General features: G+C 41.5%; 1 protein-coding gene across 1 annotated transcript in view; it reads right to left on the reverse strand.

The window, feature by feature from the left end:
* The window catches only part of znf292b (zinc finger protein 292b), a 39,248-nt gene extending 17,960 nt beyond the window's left edge, over nt 1–21,288 (reverse strand). Inside the window, exons 1-4 of the mRNA XM_031323852.2 lie at nt 21,059–21,288; nt 7,109–7,263; nt 6,837–6,915; nt 6,346–6,481 (exon numbers count right to left, since the gene is read on the reverse strand). Of these exons, the coding sequence (XP_031179712.1) occupies nt 6,346–6,481; nt 6,837–6,915; nt 7,109–7,263; nt 21,059–21,223 (535 nt within the window). The 5' untranslated portion in view covers nt 21,224–21,288. The remainder of the gene's footprint in view (nt 1–6,345; nt 6,482–6,836; nt 6,916–7,108; nt 7,264–21,058) is intronic.
* Nucleotides 21,289–23,043: the final 1,755 nt, after the last annotated feature.

The raw sequence follows: 23,043 nt of genomic DNA on the forward strand, positions 1-23,043 counted from the left end.
ATCTGAATCTCCCTCGACTATTTGGTAAAGAATTCTTTCTGCTTCAGTTCTGTTTCCTGCGACAATGTGGAGTCATTATTTACATGAAGATAGTCCTGATGTCCACTATAATTGACATTCATAAAATGACAAATTTTTCAAAAGATACATAATGTAGTTGCTATCAGAACTAAATATATGATTCCTAACACCTTAATGAACAAGAAAATATATGATTATCATAGTAACAAATCCATAGACAAACAATATTTGACTCACCTCTTATCTTTCCATAAAATGTGCTTGTTCCTATGCCGTCCATTTTGGATTGAAAGAGAGGCGGTTCCCGGCCTCCCAGCCAATCAAGTAACATATCACTGAAAAGCCCAGGATGTCCTCTGTACAGTACAGCAGGAATTAAGAGACGTGCACAAGATTCCAAGGAGAGGGATGAAACTCAAATGTCCACTACAGTGGGCTGGGTCTCAGGGTCTCATATTATATAAATATATATTATATTTATATATGTTTTCCCCGACTGCAGATGTACTGAACTCCTCATTGCCTAACAATTTTTTATCTCCCCCTCTGCATCTAATGAAACTCTGCAATTTAGAACTTATGGTCATCTTATGCATCCTCTGAGCCTTATCTGGCAAATCAGGCTGGCTAAAAGATCTGTCTACCTCAGCTGAAAATGTAAAATAATTATCTACATTAACTGATGTCATTCTAACAAACTCTCCCACAAAGTCCCTCCAGGATTTCGCGATGTCACGATCGCGCCAATTCACGCAAATTAAACCAATCACCTTGAATTTGGTGGAACACGCAATTTTAACCAATCACCGCAACTTTTCTGCACATTTGAACAATAACCTGAAGTTTCCCGCGACTTCAACCAATCACAGCAGTCCCACGTGCACTCTGAGAGCCAATGACCAATCGGGTGTGAGAACGGGTTGACCATTTCCTTGTTTTTGATATGAAGACGAGACGTGTGTGTGACTCATTTACCAACAAAACGTACAGACATTTCAGACCGTCCGATACATTTTAACATCAATGTAGACTTTAACATCAATGTAGACTTTAACGATTTAAAAGTCGCTGAAGTTGCTGCCGTTTCCATCCTGGCTGTCGGCTCTCTGCAGCGGGTGGGGCTGCTGCTCCGTACCCCCCGCGACTGATGCTTGCACACAACACACACACGGTGGATGCAGGAGAAAAAGGAGATGAGACAACACAATGACCTAAATTGAGGACAGCTACGCTCGTCATTGTAAGTGCAATGATAATTTAAAGTCTTTATCAAACTGTATGAATGTTTGTCCCAGCCCAGGCCAGGATAGGAAATTAACTAACAATGTAAAGATCAACAAGCCACTGACAGATATGTTCAAATTTCATTGATTCAATAAATTATTATTTTTTGTCTTAAATCCACCAGCCATTTTCATATTATAACAACATTACAGCATCCTGAGCCTTTTTGGTAAGGTTACTTAAGCCCAGAGTAATTTTATTCTCCCCAAAACAAGTTTACTTTTTATTTTTAAAGAACTATAAAAAAAAAAATTAAAAAAAAATATCGCAACTTTTTTGCAACTTTCACTGTCTCCTGCAACTTCATTGTAACAAACATACAAAAGACATCGCAACTTTTATCACATTTTTTTTTACAAAAGCTCCCGCGAAATCAGGCATTTTGGGCCGCAACAATCTCAAAAAAAAGGCCACGAAATCCTGGAGGGACTGTAACAAAAACCCCAAAATGACTCTGCCTCTGGTGTTGCCATTGATATCTGTAACCACTGCACAATATTTAGTTTAAGAAACACTAGAAAAAAAAAATGTATCACTTAAGCACAATTTCCAGAAGGATTAATATCACTAGAACATCGGAATAACATGTTCTATTCAAGACCCAGACGTAACGGTACATTGATTATCAATAGTCAATGCTCCTTCCATAACATGATGGCATTTAAAGTGCCCATATTATGAAAAAATCCAGGGTACAAGCGGCCGAAATGGGTTTCCTCAGGAGGGTGGCTGGCGTCTCCCTTAGAGATAGGGTGAGAAGCTCAGTCATCCGTGAGGAGCTCGGAGTAGAGCCGCTGCTCCTTCGCGTCGAAAGGAGCCAGTTGAGGTGGTTCGGGCATCTGGTAAGGATGCCCCCTGGGCGCCTCCCTAGGGAGGTGTTCCAGGCACGTCCAGCTGGGAGGAGGCCTCGGGGAAGACCCAGGACTAGGTGGAGGGATTATATCTCCAACCTGGCCTGGGAACGCCTCGGGATCCCCCAGTCGGAGCTGGTTAATGTGGCTCGGGAAAGGGAAGTTTGGGGTCCCCTGCTGGAGCTGCTACCCCCGCGACCCGTTACCGGATAAGCGGAAGAAGATGGATGGATATTATGAAAAAAAACTTTGGGGTGTTATTTTGTGTCTCTAGTGCTTACACACACACACACACACACACACACAAACTTGGAAAAAAAAAAAACATCCATGCTGTTTTGAGTGAGATACGGTTTCTGAATGTGTCCTGCCTTCAGTCTCCGGGTGAGCTGTTCAAAATCTGCACGGCTTTCTACGTAACTAGCCGAGACGAGGTGGCTAACCGTAGCATGCTAGCTCGTTCTGAATGGCAAAACACTGCTACAACACACACTAGTTCACCATAATCTACAAAAGAACTACTTACATGTCCCTATTCTGCAGGTATTCCACGCAAAATTGGAAGTGTGCCCTCGTTTAGAAGAAGTCTCCCGGCTAATCCTGCCTTGTACTACTGAAGTTGTAGAAACAAACAGCTAGCTAGATGATGTGATCTTAGCTAGCTACTGTGCATGTGCGACTGCCAACAAAGATGTTACAGAAGTTAAGAGGTCTCACTCTGTAGCTAAAACAGAGACCTGAATACAGGGTGAAAAGAGGAGCTGCAGCAATGTGTTCAAGCACTTACGAAATTATCTAGACCGGCAATCAACTGGCGGCATGCGGGCAACATCCGGCCCGCCAAAGCTTTCAGTCCGGCCTGCAGAATAATAATGAATTCAGAAAATGTGAAGAGGAAAAAATGCGTTCTGGTCATAAGCATTTCGAGCATTCACGGCAGGTAACATTCCACAGGGAGAGCACAAACCCAGCCCCTGTATTTGCATCTTTATTCACATGCCAATTAGTTTTGGTATTGCGGATCTAATTAACAACCAGTTAAACAAAACAAAATTCCATGCAGCTTCAAGCACAATTCATTTCAATACAAGCGCTGCATTTTGGAAGTTAGACGGGATTCTGCACGCAGATGTCCGAGCTACACACACACACACACACACACACGCCCAGAGGTAGGCTATGTGTGTTACAACACGCAGCACGTGGGACAAACTAATTTGGAACGATACAGAGAGGATTATCAACACCCGCTGGCGCAGATAACAACTAACGCTACGGTCGTTACTGTAAGAAGACTACAATAAAATCTTCTTGAGTGAAAAGCCAATACTTATCAATACCTACTTACCTGTTCTACAGGCATAAACATGTAGGAAGTGATATTTCAATCTGCTCTGTCTGCGCAGAGCACTCTCATCCATCCTGCTACTCTACTCTTTTGCAACAGCAATCGTTTCATTGCAAATGAGGCATACAGGTTTAGCGTTACTGAAAGTCGGCAAAATGAATGCGTACTTATCAGTCCATTCTTCATTAAAGCTGCAGCTTTCCACGTGAACTTTTCACTTCAGGCTCTTTGACAGTGACATTTTTACCTGACAACAGGGCTTTCTTCCTGCAAGCGTTTTCCAATCAGGACATTGCATGCTACAATGACGTTTCCGTAATCCCAGACTTTAACCATCACTCCTCAGTGAACTACCCTAGTCTGGGATCATTTTAGTCTAGCCTAGTAGCCTAGTTATCATTATAGATTTTCCATGTTTTTAGGAGTCTGTTCACAACAATACATAAAATGAATATAGCATTAATTTAGTAAGAAAGTGAAAATATCAAACAAGGATAGGCTTGTTAAGTATAAATACTAGTGACCCCAAAAAGTTGAATAGTTGAGCCTGATTCGACTTAGGGCGTTTTCACACATGAAAGTCCGAACCAAGGTTCATGTTTTTGTTACATTGTATACGTTTGATCCAGTACGTTTTGGTTTCACACTGCAGTTATGCAAGCGCACTAAAGATCTATACGTGACAAAACTACGTCCTGCTGTCATCACATACGTGAGCTGCGTCTCCAGATACTTATAATTGATTGGTTTGTAGACAGGCTTCCCAGTCCTCTCGTATCTTCTCTCTGTGTCTGAGTTTTTTCAACTGACTGCTACTCTCCCCTACTGCCGCGGCTCTTTTTGTTTTGTTGTGATGTTGAAAAGCAAGACACGAGAACTTGCTTTCTGGAGAATGTATTCAGAGACAAAGGGGAACCTACACTGTACATTTACTACCACTTAAATAAACTGCTGATGTATTCGCTGCTCCGATAGCCGACAGCTGTCTGCTCTGAGCACATTTACCGTTACTCTCTCATGTAGCCTACACACTAAGCACCGAGCTGTTCCTTAAAGGAGCTTCCCAGGTCTTGTAACACAAGGAGAGCCTTCCAGAGCTTCTTGTATTTTGTCCGAAAGTCCGAACAATCCAAAAAATGCTTTCACACTATAAACGAACCGGACCGAGACCACCTCTTTTTATCGGACCAAAATTTGGTCTTTTGATCCGGACCGTGGTCTGAGGGAGGTTTCACACCTGTAATTTTGGTTCGGATCAAACTGAAAAGTCCGAAAGTCTGGACCAAATGAGGTATGTGTGAAAATGCCCTTAGTCACAGCGCCGTAAAGTCCAGTTCAGACCAAAGATTCTGGACGAGACAAGTGTAAACTTGCCGCTACTTGCAATGCGCCGGTCTGCAACATTCTGAAACCTGCCAGTTTACACCAATGCAACGAGATGAGACGAGGTATCATCTTCATAGCACAACAACTCTTTGTACTTCCATCCTAACTGCCAACATTTCTGTAGCTGGATATTAATTGCTGCGTCTAAATATGAATGTGGATAACGTTAGTGATAGTGAGATACTAGCTACAGCTGCATTTTGAGTAATAAAACGGCAAAAAAAAACTTTATTTCTCCGATTCACTGCTTTGTTTTACACGCTCGCTCTCTTCAGTCACTCTCCAGGTCGCTGGACCATATACTGTGCTTGTGGACACTCGTTGAGCCTCCGGGCCGGTTCAGACCGCTGCAACATTCTAAATCGGTTCCGTCTCATGCGATTCTTTAAATTAAAGAAAGTGTGTAAACAAATCCAACCGACCAAGAATACAAATGTCCAAAACAGTTGGAACTGACATTAAACAGCTTTAACCCTGCCAGCTCCCGAGTACACAGTCTGTGCAATGTTCAGTTGAGCCCATACATAGACAAATATCTTTATCAAACCCAATATTGATTTTTGAAAATTACACATCGTCCCAATTCTTAAAAGGAGACCCATTATATGGCATTTTCAGGTTCAAACTTTTATTTTGTGTTTCTACTAGAACATGCTCAAAAAACACTTTTTTACTACTACTATTAATACTGCCCATGGCTGCTGCACCTGTACTCCTCCCCTCTGTTTTAGACGCTCTGTTGGAGCGTCTGTCATTTTAAGCTCCCGTCCCGAAAAAGCCCAGACTGCTCTGATTGGGTAGTGTTTCCGCATCTGTGCACCTCTGGTGCTGTCTCTGTCCGGTGTCCGGCTACAACGGAGTATATAAACAGGACTTTGTACCGTTAAAATTGTAGATAAAAGGCTTTTAAACCAAATACTACACAAGTGGACAGGTTTCAGTAGTAATGTGGCCCAAAATTGGGGAGAAATGAACAACATTGGCAGCCAGGATTATAGCTTTCCCCAGACTTAGCATGTAGCTACATGTGACAATGTAAACAATGCAGTAGCCTGCCTGCAAATGACCAATCATAGAACCCGGCTCCGTGTAATGTGATACGGAGTTGAGTGTAGAAAAAAAAAAAAAAAAAAAAAAAAAAAACGTTGAACCCAGTGCGTTCAGAACAGTGACAAATCTGAAGTTTTAGCACAAGTGGGTTTCACTGAAATATGTTTACCCCGTTATTTGAAGCTTTGGCCACGTTTAACATAAAAATCCAATTTTGCAACATTATAGATATGACAAAATATACAGAAAAGCACCTTTAACAATATGACAGTTTATCCTGCTATACAAACTCCATTACTGAGATACTCACAAAAACACACATATGCCCAACTCCCTTATTTCAGTAATACTTTTAGAATCTAAAAAAACTGTGTGGGAACTCTAAACACCAGCGCAGAAGCTCACCTTGTTCAGTCTGTAGGTTTTCGTTGGACAGAAGGCCTTGAAGGACCCTGTTAGTCCAAACACCATCATACTGGCCCAAAGCAGAGAGCAGGGACAGCTGAGTGATTCCATTCTCCTGCATCTTACTGTTAGAAAACTGTACACAACAGAAAAAATGAATGACTTAAGGACAAAATGCAGAAGGTAAGTGGCTAAAGTTTATGTCTGTTTAGTCAAGGTTTGGAATGGTAAATGAAAAGCAAGTTTATGGAAACTTAATTAGTTAAACTAAAGGCCATGAACCCTGCATATGATGGGTAAATCTAGTTTGAGTCCTGACATGATTCTGAAGACCTAGCAAACACATTGTTTGTGGACATTTCAAAAGCAGAGATATTTTAACCCAAAATATTTGAAGGAAAAGAGCAGCGTTTATATAGCTTAATTCCCTGTGTCAATTTTTAAAAATATATCCTCATTTCTTTTTTTAAATTTAGAATCGTTAGCTTTACCTGCACAGATGACTTGAATTCCCTCCATAAGCCATTTGGAACATCCATCTTCAGTGAGAGCAAAAGCTCTACAAAACTCCTGCAAAACAAACAGGCAATCAACAAAAACATGTTGATCTTTGTCTACACATTAAACATGAGTGCTGAAACTTTGATGGAATTAATAAAGAAAGCTATCATTTAACAGGGTTGCATTAGGTATAATGCTGGTCGATTACGGGGGTTAACCTTATATCTTTTCTGCCGTTAATCACATCTTTAATAGTACTTACAGCGAAAGCCTCTCAACCACAATAGAAACATTTTCACACTGCATTGAGAGGTATGGAAAGGCCTGGGCGTAACTCAGCAGAGCAACTGTATACACCTCCACCAGCGCCAGAGGCTCTTCCTCCATCCTCCAACGGCCTGCATACTCCAGCAGCGTCTACAGAGAGGGAAACACAATCATTCACTTACTAAACAACAATTTAAAGAGATCCCGTTTGCGCAGACATCTCTTACCAGCACTTTGAAAATAAAAACAGAAGCTTAAGCACAAGCTATAATACCCATCGGGCTGAAAAGACAAAGAAATGAGTGCCATCTATTGCAGAGGATTTTGGATGGAGCGCAGAGCAGCATTTATTTTTTACTTTATTGAAGTGTCACCTTATCTCCTTTTCTATCCAGCAGGGACGTGCAGAGACATTTTGGGCGGCAGGGTTCAAGAAAAGGCCTAATAGTTAATAAATAATTTTTTATTTTCTAATTTAAACAAAACGTTAAATATATTAACTCTGACTCCCTTCACTGATTTTATTTCCCTTGCACAATTGTTCAATAGATTTAATAAATACTCAACAAAATAATCAGTTCACCCAGACAGGGGTAGATCTGCAGGGGGGTAAGGGGGGGCAGCTGACCCCCACTGTAGGACCTTGCCAGCCCAGCTGCCCCCCTGGCTTTGCTGTTCAAAAAACTGTGCTTGTAAAAACAAACTGCCACAAGCTTCTTAAAACATTAAACAATTTATATTAATTAATAATAAATAATAATTTTAGATGTAATCTTAGCCCCCTGCCCCTCAAATACTTAGCCACGTCCCTGCATCAAACGTGCAGAGTGGCTCGCACACAGCGAGTCAGCTGCGGTGTGGTGGCCCTGCATCCCGGCAAAGAGTGGAGCGACTGAGCTGCCCCCGAGCCTCTGAAGGTGAAGTCAGTTTCCCCAGGTGAAGTTTAAACACACGTTTAATTTAAAGTTAAATTTGTAATAAATGTAATGTATGCGTCTATTACGTTAGCCAAAAGTCAAATCGCTCCCTCGTGACTTTTAAGAGCATTCTGACCTATGATTAGTTTTGATTTTAGTAAAGACAAGAACAGCATAATTCAAAATATTACAAACTGGCATGTTTGATATGTGAGAGAGAGAGAGAGAGAGAGAGAGAGAGAGAGAGAGAGAGAGAGAGAGAGAGAGAGAGAGAGAGAGAGAGAGAGAGAGAGAGAGAGAGAGAGAGAGAGAGAGAGAGAGAGAGAGAGAGAGAACCAACATCAATAAAATGCCGATCCTGCTGGGAGAACACCCAGAGAGCTGCAGTCTAGCAGCAGAATATGTCTTTACCTGCCACACTTTGAGGAACAGTGAGTGAAGGGCAAAAAAAGGGCAATTTCTCTCGAGGAAGAAAAAGGGCAGGTGCTCAAGCCCCTTTTGATGTCTATGTGTGCACGTGCCTGCTATCCAGCGATGTTGATTGGTTGATGGTTTTCAATGTAGTGAGTCCCAGGGACAGTGGTCATTTAAGGGAGTCCCGGGGAAATTTGAAAAGTTATCGTCAAATATTTTCCGTGTTTATTGCGCTTAAAAACAATTGATAGGCAGGCTATATATATAAATAATACCATGAAGGGATATAGATTTATACCATTTTTTATTGAAATGTAGGCTACTTGCTACAGGCAGAGAGGACAAATTAAACCAATGCACATAGTTGTGCCAATCTGAATTAAAATAGGGTTATTTTCCATTTGCTAGGCTGAGAAAATAAAACAATACAAACTACAGTACAAACAAACTGGCTCATAAAATTATCAAGTGCCGACTTGGATCAAAATAACTGTAAACTTTTTTCTGCAACTTGCGATGCACATAAGCCGCTGCGCTGTTTTGATGCGGTTCTGCAGGGAGAAGCCTCTCTCTGCTGGCACACTGGAGACGGGCTACTACGCACGCTACTTTCGCCAGTTTGACTCACTTCGGATACATTTCATTATTTTTGATTCTGGGGTAAACTGTCCCTTTGAAAAGGTCTTGATTGAATGAATGCCTTTATTGTTATTGCATGTTAACATACAACGAAATTAACCTGTCCCTCATGAGAAAACTGTTCCCATTCACTCTGCTCAAACATGCACTCACACATTAAGATACAAAAATGGCTGTTTAAAACATAGAAAATATGATAAGATAAAGGGCTGTAAAATTTGGTGAAGTGCATGCAGTTATTCACGTTGTTAAAATGATTGTGGTGGTGGAGGGGGGATGGGTGAGAGTTCAGTTTGTGTATAGCTGTGGGGTAAGAACTGTTCCTTAGTCTGGAGGTGCAGCATTTTGTGGCCCTGTAGCGTCTTCCAGAGGGCAGCAAAGTAATTATTGTCTTTAACAACCCTGCAGGCTCTGCTGTGGCAGCCAGACCTGTATACGTCTTCCAGGGGGGACAGAGGGAATCCAATTATTTTTTTGTGCTGCATTTACCACCCTCTGGAGAGCCTGCCTGTCTGCCGCTGAACAGTTCCCATACCAGGTTGTGATGCAGTACGTCAGGACGCTCTCCACTGAGCAGCGGTAGAGAAAGACTAGCAGTTTTTTTGAGAGGTTGGTCCTCAGTGACCCGAGGAAGTATCTGTTGTGCCTTTTTCACCAGGGAAGTGGAGTAGGGGTGTGATGAGACACTCAGCTCACAGGACGAGACACGAGATTGGGTTCACGAGAACGAGACGAGTTTTTAACACTATTTTAAAGAAAACTTAATAATAATTTCAATAATAATGAAATATGACTGGAAAAATAGTCTTTTATTCAATCGAAAGTCACATAATGAAAAATGAACACTGTGAAAGATTATGCCAGAAACTCAGATTGCTTCTCTCCTTTATTACTAACCTCTTCAGACCTAATAATTGTGGTGTCCCTCTCCCCTCCCAAACCCGTCCCTTAATCAAAAACGTATACATTTCTTACACTTACTTTTATTCTTGTATTTGTATCTTATTCTTTTTTAGCCTGTTTTATTTTCATGACCGTCTATTAATTGCTCTTTAATGTTTTATGTAAAGCACTTTAAATTGCCTCGCCAGTCCCTCCAGATTTCGCGATGGCAACAATTCACCCAATCACTGAATTCGGTGCGCCTCGCAATTTTGACCAATCACTGCAACTTTATCGCAAATTTGACCAATAACCGGAGTTTCCCGCGACTTCAACCGATCACAGCAGTCCCACGTGCCAGACTTTGTGTCAGTATGTAACTCTGAGAGCCACTAACCACGACTGACACTCGCACACACACAAACACACACGGTGGATGCACGAAAAACAAAAATGAGACGTAAACAATGACCAAAACTGAGGACAGCTACGCTCGTTATTGTAAGTGCAATGATAAGTTAAAGTCTAATAAGTACTTTATCAAACCATATGAATGTGTGGCCCATCCCAGGATAGTAAATTAAATTATGTTTTTGTCTTAAATCCACCAGCTATTTTCATTTATACCAACATTTGCAGCATCCTGAGCCTTTTTGGTAAGGTTACCAGGAAAACTCAGCCCAGAGTAGTTTTATTCTCCCTGAAACTCTACCACTATACTACAAACTATACCACAAAACAGCTTTTGTTTTTGTTGTTGCAATTTTCACTGTCTCTCGCAATTTCATTGCAACAAAAATTCAAAAGACATTGCTACTTTTATCGCAATTTTTTTTTACAAAAGCTGGCGCAATCTCAAAAAAGGCCGCGAAATCCTGGAGAGACTGCCTTGTTGCTGAGGTGCTAGAGAAATAAAGTTCCCTTGGCTTGCCCTACAACCTCAGCCAGTCAGTCAGTCGCCAGGCCATTTGAATGCTTTTGTCTTGTGCCAGTCAGTAGAGAACACCTGTCTGTCTAGGAAGTAAACATTAACTGCACGGCGATCTCGCTATTATATTATAGCAAACGCTGTCTCAAGAAGTTCTGAAAAGTGTAACCACACTTGTGTCCGCTTTACCGGCATTGCCGTGACTCACTGTGACTTTAAGAAACTGCAGAGGCAAATGTAACTTTCTGCGTGTGTGTTGGAGCTGAGCCCCGCTCTCTGTGAAAGATGCAGAGGACAGAGAAGCTTGCGCACGCTCAGGTACAGAAATTTGGCACCGATTGATTCAATGTGAATTTGTCCTCGTTAGTACCAGCGTAATTCTGCACTTTTGTAGGCCTACTGATATCGTGAGACAACCTTTTTTCTTAAATCAAAATCTTTTTATTTAGTTTCCAGTATAACAACGTGCAAAGCTGTCACTTTGTTAAAGACAGGTTATATGAAAGGAATAATTAAAAAACGTATGCCACATATTAAACCAACAACAATAAAAGAAAGTACTATAATCCCTCCCAAATCACTGCCAGTGAGCATTTGTCAGTATCAGCCTGTCACAAAAATAATCCACGATAAGTGAATGGATAGACTGTAATTCCATTAAACTGTGCTTGATTAATAAGTATTTATAAAGCCTCAAACAACAATTGAAATCACCGCCAAGTATAACTGAGTATGTGTTCAGGTCTGGAAGTAATGAAAAGAAAAAAAACGCTCAAAAAAAATGTACATCTTCAACATTAGGGTCACATACATTGACAAATACCACTAGGGTATTATATAATTTTCCAGCCACAATTACACACTGACCAAACTTGTCAGATAACACAATGTGGCACAAAGGAAATGTTCTGGCTGATAAGGATTGAAACTCCTCTGGCTTTAGACTGAATGGAAGAGCGGAACCTCTGCCCCACCCAACCTGACAAGAGACTTGTCCGAGCTACGAATACGAGTTTCTTGCATTAAGGCTATTTCTGTTTTGAGTTGTTTGAGATGAGAAAAGACCTTTCTTCTTTTAACAGGACGATTTAAACCTCTGACATTCCAGCTCACTAGATTAAGGTGTCTTTCCATGCATAATCAATAAAAAAAGTTAAGTTGTACTGTAGATACAATGAACCAAATGAAACCGAAGCAACATGTCAGTACAGGTTGAAAGTGACTAGTGTAAAATAATGTGCTTAAATATATTGCTAAAGTGTTACTGGCAGTGACAAACCCCCCCTCCCCACTAGGGCTGAACGATTAATTGCATTTGCGATAATATCGCGATATGTTAAAACGCGATTTCCTAATCGCAAAGGCTGCGATTTGGTCACGACTCGTGAGAGCAAATCAGTCTGCACTCCGCAGAGAAAGCATCAACTAGCATGCTAACGCTACGCCGTACCTTGAGCGGATTTCTGTCATTCAAACAACTCTGAGTTGTAGTTTAAAACTTTTACAGCCATTTTAATAAAATGAAGGGTTTTATTCGGGCTTGAGTCTATACATGCAGTTAATGGATACAGGCACACAGAACTCAAGGCTCGGTTGGCAACGATTAGCTCTGATTAGCGGTTAGCTCCGTTATAAAGATATGAGTGGAGGAGCTGCCACTGAGGGGGGTAACAATCAGACTAATAAATGACGTTCGGGGAGCTTTCACAGCAGCGGGGCCGCGGTGTTTCAACAGTTTTATTAGTACAGTTAATCCCACGGCAAGAACACCAGCAACTAGCTAACGTAACGATAGCCTCTCTGAACAAGTGCACACGGCAGCACGCAAGTTCACGAGAGGGAGGGGCTGGAGGCAGCTCCTCTCTGTGCACTGTAAAAAAAAAAAAAAAACACACTTGTGTCATTCATACATACATACATACATACATACATACATACATACATTTTTACTTATTTAACTGTCTAGTGTGTAATTGTGTGTTCATACTATAAATTATTATATTATTATTCTTTGTTGAATAATACAGAAGACAAAGAGCTTAAAAAATTAATCGAATCGCAATATTTGGGGGAAAAAAAAAAAAAAAAAAAAATCGCAATTAGATTATTTTCAAAAATCGTTCAGCCCTACTCCCCACCCAAGAAAGCTGCTTAAAAAATAAAAAGCAGCAAGCTCTTGCAAACAAACATTTTACAAATCGAATCTTCCCACCTAAAGCTAGACTATTTCTCCAGTTATGTACTGAAAATAAATTTAAGCACCTCTATAGTAATATTTTGGCTTATCCAAACAGCCCCCAAGGAATATGGCTATGAGGACTGAATATCAACTTTGTAATAACTGAACTGTGTAAACACTGAACTATGAGTCTACGAAACGGAAAACTCACATGGGTTAACAGGTCTTTGAATATATAAAACCCACATACAGGCCTAAGACTAGATAATATGTGGTAGCAGTCTACACACAAAGACTAATAGTTTTTAATTCAAAGTGCACGTATACTTGAGTGTAGCCATTTTATACAGATATCTAATAGGCACAGCAGCCGGATAAGTGCACACTTTCAGCCATGTAAACTAAACACAGACGTTAACTGACATGCTGCCAATAAGTAGAGCTCTACAATGTTACCTCCCATCCAGTGGGTTAAAAGTCCTTAAACAGGGTCTATATAAGGGTTTAGGTGACCTGGGGGAGGCCGTCGATGTATTTCTGCGCCTCCTCGGCTGAGTTTATCCACTTTCCGGCTCCACTGGACAACGTGAGACGGAGTCGCGCTGGTTATAGCAAGGCAGGTTTTAGTCCCAGTCTGTAAAGCTTTGTCATGACGTCCCGATACTCTGCTCGCTGGCTCTGAACGTCAGGGCTGTAATCCTCCACAATCCGAATTGGTTTGCCGCGAAACTCGAGTTTCCCTCTCCGCCGTGACTCTCTGATGAGGAGATCCATCGTCTGGTACCGATGCAGGCGAAGAATAACTGGCTGTCGTCTTTGGCCGGATGCCAGCTTAGCGTTTAGGGAGCGATGGGCTCGGTTGGGCGCCCGCTTTCAGTGGATTACAACATGTTGCAGTCCGAGTTTTACAGTTGAGTTTACAGTCCACCTGAAATCAATGATAAGCTCCTTTGTCTTTTTTATGTTTAGCGTCAGGTGGTTCACTGCACACCATTCCGTTAATTTTCAGACCTCGTCTCTGTAGGCTGTCTCATCGCCGTTCGAGAGAGTGCAGTCATGTGTGTAGAGGGCAGGGCTGAGCACACAGCCTCGTGGTGTACCTGTGCTGAGGGTCAGGCTCGAGGAGATGTGAGGGCCGAGTCTCACGAGTCTTTAGTTTCCTGACCAGTCTGTTGGGGACGATAGTATTAAATTAAAAGCGGCGCTGTAATCCAGACAGCATCCTAACATATGTTCCCTTCTGCTCCAGGTGCGTCAGTGCAGTATGCAGGGCTGCGTTTATGATGGCCTCAGTGGATCCGTTTGCCCTGTATGCATACTGGTCCTGGTCTAAGGCGGGGGAAAGGGTGGATTTGAGGTGTTCCGGAACTATTCTTTTACAGCACTTTGAAATGAAGGGTGTCAGTGATCTGGTTGTTCAGAGAGCAGATGTTTGTCTGCTTGAGGGCTGTCAAAAATTAGACAAAAATGGCATTTAAATATTAGTCATAAAAAACAGAGGTTCAAATATCTATTTTTGTGCATTATGTCCATAAGAGGGCAAACCAATACAACGGGAGACATAACTACTCTTGTGTGTGTGTGTGTATATATATATGAACATAAATAAAGATGTATTTTAAATGATATACATCCCGACACATTACAAAAAAAATTAAAATATAAAACTTCATTTTAACAATGTCGGTCCTCTCTCTCTCTGGATCGTGCAGGAGGCAGACATGATATTGGCGTCGGCTCTTATCGACAGAAATTTCTCGTTGTCTCTAGTAGCCGCATGACAGAACGTCATCAACGCGCCCACTCGCTCACTCTGAATTCTCTTCCTCTCAAGCCCCCATTGAATACACCAGAAAGAGATTTAAGAAGTCAGTGAAAACCTCTGCGGGCTGGTGAGCACAATCCCTGAGAACCCTCCTGGGGATCCCATCCGGGCCTGCTGCCTTCCTGACATTCACAGCTTTAAGAACTTGTTTGACCTCTTGTGTCTGCAGGGTAAATGAGTGGTCAGCAGTGTCCAGCTGGGGTGAACTGAAGTGGTCTGGCCCTTTTTCAAATTGGGCAAAGAAATGGTTCAGTCCCTCAGCCAGTGATGCACTGTTCCCTGTCAGTGGGTCTCTGCTGCTCCTGAAGTTGGTTAAATACTAGATGCCCTTCCACACACATGCCGGGTCCCTTGAGGTAAAGTGTCCCTCAATCCACTCCTTATATGTTGCCTTTTCTGTTTTTAATGCCTCTTTTGAGGTTATGTCTGGCCACACTGTACTGTTCTTCGTTACAGATACATAGGCTGCATCTCGCTCTCTCAGGAGAAGTTGGACCTCATTTGTCATCTATGGCTTCCTGTTTGGGAATACACAGATGTGTTTATTGATGGTGACAGACTCAACACAGCTCCCGATGTAGAAGAGTACAATTGATGTGTATTCCTCTAGGTCCGGAGTGGAAAACAGACTCCAGTCAGTGCGTTGTCCTGCAGCTGTAGGAATGCTCCCTCGGGCCAGGTTTTAACTGCTTTAATGGTGGGTTGGTGTTTCTTTATGATGGGCGGGAAGGTTGGGGTTAAAACCAGTAAAAGATGCTCACACTGTCCAAGGTGCAGCAGGGGAAGAGCTCTATATGCTTTAGGAATGTTAAAATAAAGACAGTCCAGTGTGTTCTCCCCTCTGGTTTAACATCTTCTTAACCCAGAGATGTTCAAATCTCAAGCACATATTACTGGATTGGTTTGACTAACTTGTATGCATGTATTGCTTGCACAATACATACAACATATGATCAGTCACATTTGGCTCAAGTAAAAAAGAAATCCCTAGTTTGTAAATTACGAATACGCCACAATTTTAGGATGTTTACGTTTTGTATTGTAAAAATATGCAATATGTTTTTTCTTCACAAAATGGAGGCATGGTTAGATATGAATTCCTTCATAAGGATTTATTCTGATGACAGAACAAGACAACACCCATTACATTTTCCTGCTTGAAGCATCCAAGTCATTATGAACAGTCATGCTGACCTTGGTCAGAAAAACAAGATATCTGGATATCTGTAGGAGAGAGCAGCCTGCAGGGAAAGGAACCATGCCAAGAGCATAGACAGCTCCGTTTACACAGCATGCTCTTTGCTTTTCAGAGGTCTTAACTTGACCCTACACACTCAGGGTCTTCCACCCACAATATCTCCCTCAAGGCTCTATACTGTTTAACACTTTTAAACACTCAAGAAAAAATACAGACCAAACATATTAGAACAAACTCCAATTACTAGGGTTGACCCAGAATAGTCGACTATTCGATTTATGGAGCCCGATTTGACTGTCAGTCTCACAGTCGAATAACTTTAGATGCGAAAAACGCTGGTTGATTCTGGCTATATAGGGGTGCTAAATTAATTAATTGCTTAGTTTCATATACGTCAGAAATGCACTCAGCATCCTCACTAACCCACAAAACCACTTTGACATTGTCATAATGTAATTTTAAAAAGAATTGAATAAAAACATTAAAAAGGCAGGGTTGGTAACATTTTTCAATATACATATATTTTTTTTTATATATTTTTTGAAATGGTCTTTACACCCCTAGTAAGCCACATTAGCTAGCATATGTTTACGTATTCCTATCACACAAAACGCTAATTTGTGTAATGTTACATGCTCATCGGTGTCTGTACATGTGTCATTTACATATTGGCTTTTCACAAATGTGCTGATGCAGGGTCCACGTTTTGTTTTTGTTATTATTTTATAGTTATGACAAGGATAATTACACGTCAACATCGTGGAAACATGGATCGATGAGATCACCTCTCCATAGTGGTCCAACTGTTTCACAGTCTCTCTCCGAACGGTGAGAAATGTTAGGCCTACAGCTTGATACAGAAGTGAAATGTTCTCTTTGATGGGCAACGCATACACAATGAGTTATCAATGATATTGGTACTACATGTTTGCGCCAGAAATTTTTTATATTACATTTATATTATATTCTGGCAGTGATTTTTACCGTTCCTGTTGTTCATTGTGGGTGTCTTTCTAGATTTTCTCTTTAGGACAATCACTGCCAGAGTAGTTTGGGTTAGGCTGCGTTCACACCGCCTGCGTCGGCCATCCGACAAAAAGGCAGGTCTTATCAATCATACTGAATGGCAGTACGTGCGTTTAGGCTGCAACGGGGCTTGCCGCAGGGAGGGGGGGGCACTCAAATAAACGCAGCGGGCCTGCGACTAAAAGTTGAGACCAACTCCACTTTTGGAGAAACCCAACCCCACGTCACGCTGCGGTGGCCAATGACGTAACCGGCGATTAGAGATACCAGTATCGGCTCCGATACTGCCTAAAACGCTGGTATCGGTAAGTACTGGAGTTTATGCACCGATCCAATAAAGCCCTAAAGAAAATCTACGTTAAAGTAGTTTGTTCTTTTTCCATTCTGACTGACTGTCAAACTGGATAATAAAAGAAAGTTCTGTGGCGTTTATTGTTTGAGTTTGTTCATGTTTCACAAAGAGTTTAACCTGAGCCAGGCTGTACAACAAAGATAGAAATCATATCACATCCATACAGGGATAGTAGTATACAGCTGTTAAAACATAAATTATATGACACAATGGTATCGGATCGGTACTCGGTATCGGCCGATACGCAAGTTCAGGTATCAGAATCGGTATCGGGAAGCAAAAAATGGTATCGGGCCATCTCTACCGGCGGTAGACTTATCAGTGTGTTTTGAGCTATGGTTTGAGGCAGTGTGAGAGTTCTGTACAGTAAACAGAAAACATAATTGCCTTTATTGCTGCCACAAGAAAGTTTTAAAACATTAGAGGGTAAAACAAAAAACAAGCATAGAATTGTCCGGGAGTTTGTGTAATAGTTGAAGGTTTCCTGCAACAACAAAGCACTCGCTATGTCTCTCTCTCTCTCTCTCTCTCTCTCTCTCTCTCTCTCTCTCTCTCTCTCTCTCTCTCTCTCTCTCTCTCTCTCTCTCTCTGCCCCTGTGAAATAAGCTGCCTTCAAGTGTGGTCGGAAACGTCAAAATGAATAAACGATCTGAGTGAAAACCGTAATTGTGAAATATAAAGTCTACTTGTGCTTTGTTGGGCGGTTTAAGAAGACAACAGGACATCGCACAACAACCCCCCATTAGGGGGGGCTCCATTTTGAATCAAAAGAATAGATTTTAAAAACAGTCACAAAAAAAAAAATCCCTTGCGGGATTAATAAAGTATGTCTTCTTCTTAAATGTGCATGTGTGCGCACACACACATAGCTAGACATGTGAAATTGACTGTCAAAGTGATGTACAATAGGGCTGTTGGAACGAATTCTGACAGTCAAATATAATTTGAATAGTAAAAAAATCAATACTATCTGAATACTGAAATTACTATTCGAATGTGATTTTTTTTATAAATATGTTGGCTAAGGTTAGCTAATGTCCCTCTTCTCACCTTGGCCTACCCACATGTGAAAACAAAATGCTTTTGTCAGGTCACATCTGATGAACAATACGTTGGCGGGAGTGAGAAACAAGGCATTGTGAGGTCTTAACATCACGGAGCACGTAACGTTAGTACAGGGGGAGTGACAGGCTGCGGCTGAAAATCAGAAGAAGGATGGGAAATAGTTTAAACGTGACTTTAAAAATCGACATCCACAGAGCCAAAATGTTATGCTATCATTAGTTAGCTCATTCTTGTTTCCTAACTGCGTCACGAGATAGACGAGCTTAGCTGGGAGCTTCATGGAGACAGCTAAAGTTAATGTTAGCTGTCCTACAGCTGTCAGAGTTATCTTTCACTTCATATAATACCTTCTAACAGCTGTATTCTCGGTAATGTGACAATCTGCAAGAAACATGTTGCTTATAAATCACTAAAATAGTAGTGACAGCACCATTTGGCGTAGTTATCAATGCCATTAGCATCGTGGCTAACACTTTTGTTACTTAGTTTATGACAAATCGTTTGGGCTGTGCTTTCTAACATGATGTCATTGTGCTAACCGAGCACCGTTAGCCTTTACAACGGAGCCGCTTCAATACACTTGTTAGATAATGTCATTACAGAGTTCTCTGTTGTTTGTCGCTGTGGGCTCGTGGTGGAAAATGATAGTAAAAAGAAAGCGGCGTGTCGGAAATGCAATGCGCCGTGACGTAATTCCCTTCAAAGCCAGCCTGATGTTTGAAGTCCCTCTAGTGGACAAACTGTGTAACAACAACCACATGCTTATAGTGGCATTAGCATAAGCCTGAGTAGTGTAGTACATATTAATAACAGAGTGAAGCATGTGAGCATTAAATATGCAAATATATATATTAAAAAAAATTTAATTCGAATGGTATTATAGAGGAAGATTGACAGCTCTAATGTACAATGCAATGGCGTCCCATGGTGGGATAATGCTGCAGGTTAACTTTATTTCAAGTAAGCAAACACCGGGAAAATGCAGAGCAGAGTGATGCCGAGATCGAAAAGTGGCTGATGTTCAGGGACTGTGGTACATAGGGCAGTGCTGCCAGGGGATCGGTTTATGCTGCTGTACCAAAGTGGCATATGCCATCAGCCACCGGCAAATGCTGCTGTGGTGAACGGCATGTGCCGCCAGGGGATCACCATATGCCTATGTACCACAGTGGCTGACCATCAGCCACTTTTCGATCTCGGGCGCTACTGGCAGTGTCAGCAGACTTTATTATTTCTTCTTCTTAATGTTAGCCTACTTAATGTTAATAGTAGCCTAAAGTTAGTTAACAGCTAATGAGTCAGCAGCCGGTGTTTGCATTTACAGTGAGTGAGCTTACGATAACATTATAATGTTACATTAAGAGTCAAAACCCTGCAACAGCTCAAATCATGTCACTGACGTTACTACTTAACATTACTTTCTCTTCTTCCTCCCCTATGGGACATAATGCATTATGAAAAGCACTTTGAATTGCTTTATGTCTGAATGGTGCTATATCATTAAATTGCCCTGCAATACCAATTACTTTTTTTACACCTGTGTTTTGTATATTAGATTATATATTTGTAGATTAGACTTTAAATTTTTATTTTTCTATCAAACACTATGTATTACTTTGTGCTCCGTTTCTGGAAAAAGTGGACATATTTCCAAAAAAATGGGAGTCCAAAAGATTGGTGCAGATGTGCCCTCCCCGTACTCTCATTTGCGGTCACAATATGCTATAACGTTACACATCACTTTTGCAACTTAATTGTGCACTCAAAAGGACACTGGCTGTAATGTATGTTACATTGTTTTAGTATGCAACTGTGATGGAAACCGGCGTGCCTCTTGTGCAAAAGCGTACGTTCTATTTGGCACGTACACACAAATCAACATAAAAAACTCAAATCCTTGCCGTTCTCTTGTGAACGTATACAATTCGCTAACTTTGCATTTCACATAAATGTAGGTAACTCAAAAAGGATATGTTGCTGACCGCAAAATGTGGGGCACTGCCTACAACCATACCAACCAAACCCATTACAAAGCTGGACCAATTCGTTTTGCTCACCCGAGAACGACGTAAGCACCACGGACAATCGACACAATGATAACGTTACTCACTTGCACGCTCATGTAGCTAAACACACAAGGCTAAACGCTAACGTTGGCTTACCGCAGACAGTAACGTTACCCAATTCTAACGCCAACAACATTACGGTTAACTAACGGTAGCTCCTGCAGACACAGCTAGCTATGAGCTAGCGCGAGCTGGTAGCTAGCTAGTTGAGCTAGCCATACCAATGGACAGATGTAATTCCATTTGTTCTAACGTTATTTAACGGATTAACGTTAGCCAAAATTAAACCACTGCACATGGGTTTTATTCGGTAACGGTTACATAGCTCTAAGATCAAACACACCCCCGGGTTATCCAGGAGCCAGGACGTAACGTTAACGCTACCTTTATTGTGAACGCTAGTTGGCCATCTTGTTGACTAACATTAACGGCAATTATGTGAGAGGAAACTCACCTTACAAAACTCTTGGCAATACTCAGAAGAGGACTGGGCTGAAGAGTCGCCGCTTTCTCTAACCACGACTTCTTGCAGTTCTTGCAGCCGTTGTCTGAGTTCCCTAATCGTTTCACTGATACCGTTCTCAGGACTTCGGTCCTGCTCGGCCTCCTCGTCCGCCATCTTCACACCCAGCTCCAGCGCGTACCACCACCGCGTAGCTACGTAGGCTTCTTCTTCTTCTTGGGTTTTAATGCAACCAGGGCGAACCCAGGGGCATTACCGCCACCATAGACATATACACCTATGTCTTTGAACGCCACCTTCTGCGTTGGAGTGTGTGTATTAAGTCCTATCCATTAACCCAGTGGTTCCCAACCTTTTTTCCTTGGCGCCCCCCCTACTTATGTCTAAGAAAAGCTGAGCCCCCCCTCCGAAACCGAAGTTGAGGTAACTGTCCCTTACCTTCTTTTTTGATGGAGTTATCAGCACTTTTACGTTTCTCCGCCATGTTTCATTCATAAAATAGTGATGCCGTGGCGGCAGGAAAAACGAGGATGATAGCAGCTAGCAGCTAGCAGCTGACCTGATGACAGCAGGGTCCCAGGTCAAGAGGTCCCGGAGGTTTGGCCTACTAAGTAACCTGCCTACAAGTTTAAGTGAGAACAAAAATATATAGTTTTTATACAGACTTTTGTATACATTATATATTCTAGTGTATTATCATAATTTCTTTAACATTTGCAAATATTTTTTTTTTTTACCTCAACCTCAAACCAGATAAAGACTCGCGCCCCCCCTGTGATCTTTGCCGCCCCCCTTAGGGGTCCCCGGACCCCAGGTTGGGAACCACTGCATTAACCCATTTTCTCTTAGAAAAATAACTGCACTGTATGCGCCACACTTGACAGGTTAATTCATGTTTTTATATTAAAAGTATGAATTCCAGCCTTCTTGAGATCTTGCATCATTTGCCTTTCTTTTTACAGACTACAAAAGGAAAACCAGCAGTGCTGGACCTGACCACCCCATAGACACACATCACATCACAAAGACAGACTTCATATCTATTACTAAAGCTGGCCCGATGCCATTTTTTGCTTCCCGATACCGATTCTGATATTTTCGTTGCAAAAAAATTACATATATCTTAGCAGAAAGTTGAAAATTTTTGCGTTTACTTCACACAAGAGCAGCCATTTTCCCCTGTTGCCATAGGAACGTTATGAAGTGATGTAATTACGCGACGTGAACATCATCGAAAAGCTGCAAACCCCGTGATGAAGCCATGATGAAACCGCAATTTTTTCAAGTTCCCGCAATTTCATCGCATAAAATTGCATAAATATCCCGCATATTCCATTGCATTTTTTAAGAAAACGTGCCGCATAATCAAGGATTTTTGCCCGCAACAATCATAAAAAAACTCTGCATTTTTCTGGAAGGACTGTATTTCTATCTTTGTTGTCGGTCTGGCTCAGGTTAAACTCTTTGTGAAACATGAATGCCACAGAACTTTCTTTTATTATGCAGTTTGACAGTCAGTTATAACGGAAAAAGAACATAAATAAACTACTTTAACGTAGATTTTCATTAGGGCTTTATTACTGGTATCGGATCGGTGCATAAACTCCAGTACTTCCCGATACCGATACCAGCGTTTTAGGCAGTATCGGAACATCTCTATCTATTACATGATTACACGCACAACAGACTCCCCAACCTGACAAGGCTCACATAAACACGTTGAATGGTTTTCTATGATATTAAGTTTGCCATTTGAATTGAACTGTCCAAGTCTTACATCTCTCCATTAGTGCATGTATAGGACCTGAGCATGTGTGTGTGTAGCCTAATTCAGGCCTGTGTAAAGTGTGTCATAACAACAGAGTGAAAACATTGTAAATTCCCCCTGCGGGATTAATAAAGTATACATTTTTATTATTCATTATTTTGTTTAAAAAAAACTCTATTGACTGTTATCAGTCTGATATCAGTCTATT

The sequence above is a fragment of the Sander lucioperca genome, chromosome 19, assembly GCF_008315115.2.
Source record: "Sander lucioperca isolate FBNREF2018 chromosome 19, SLUC_FBN_1.2, whole genome shotgun sequence".
Lineage (NCBI taxonomy): Eukaryota > Metazoa > Chordata > Actinopteri > Perciformes > Percidae > Sander > Sander lucioperca.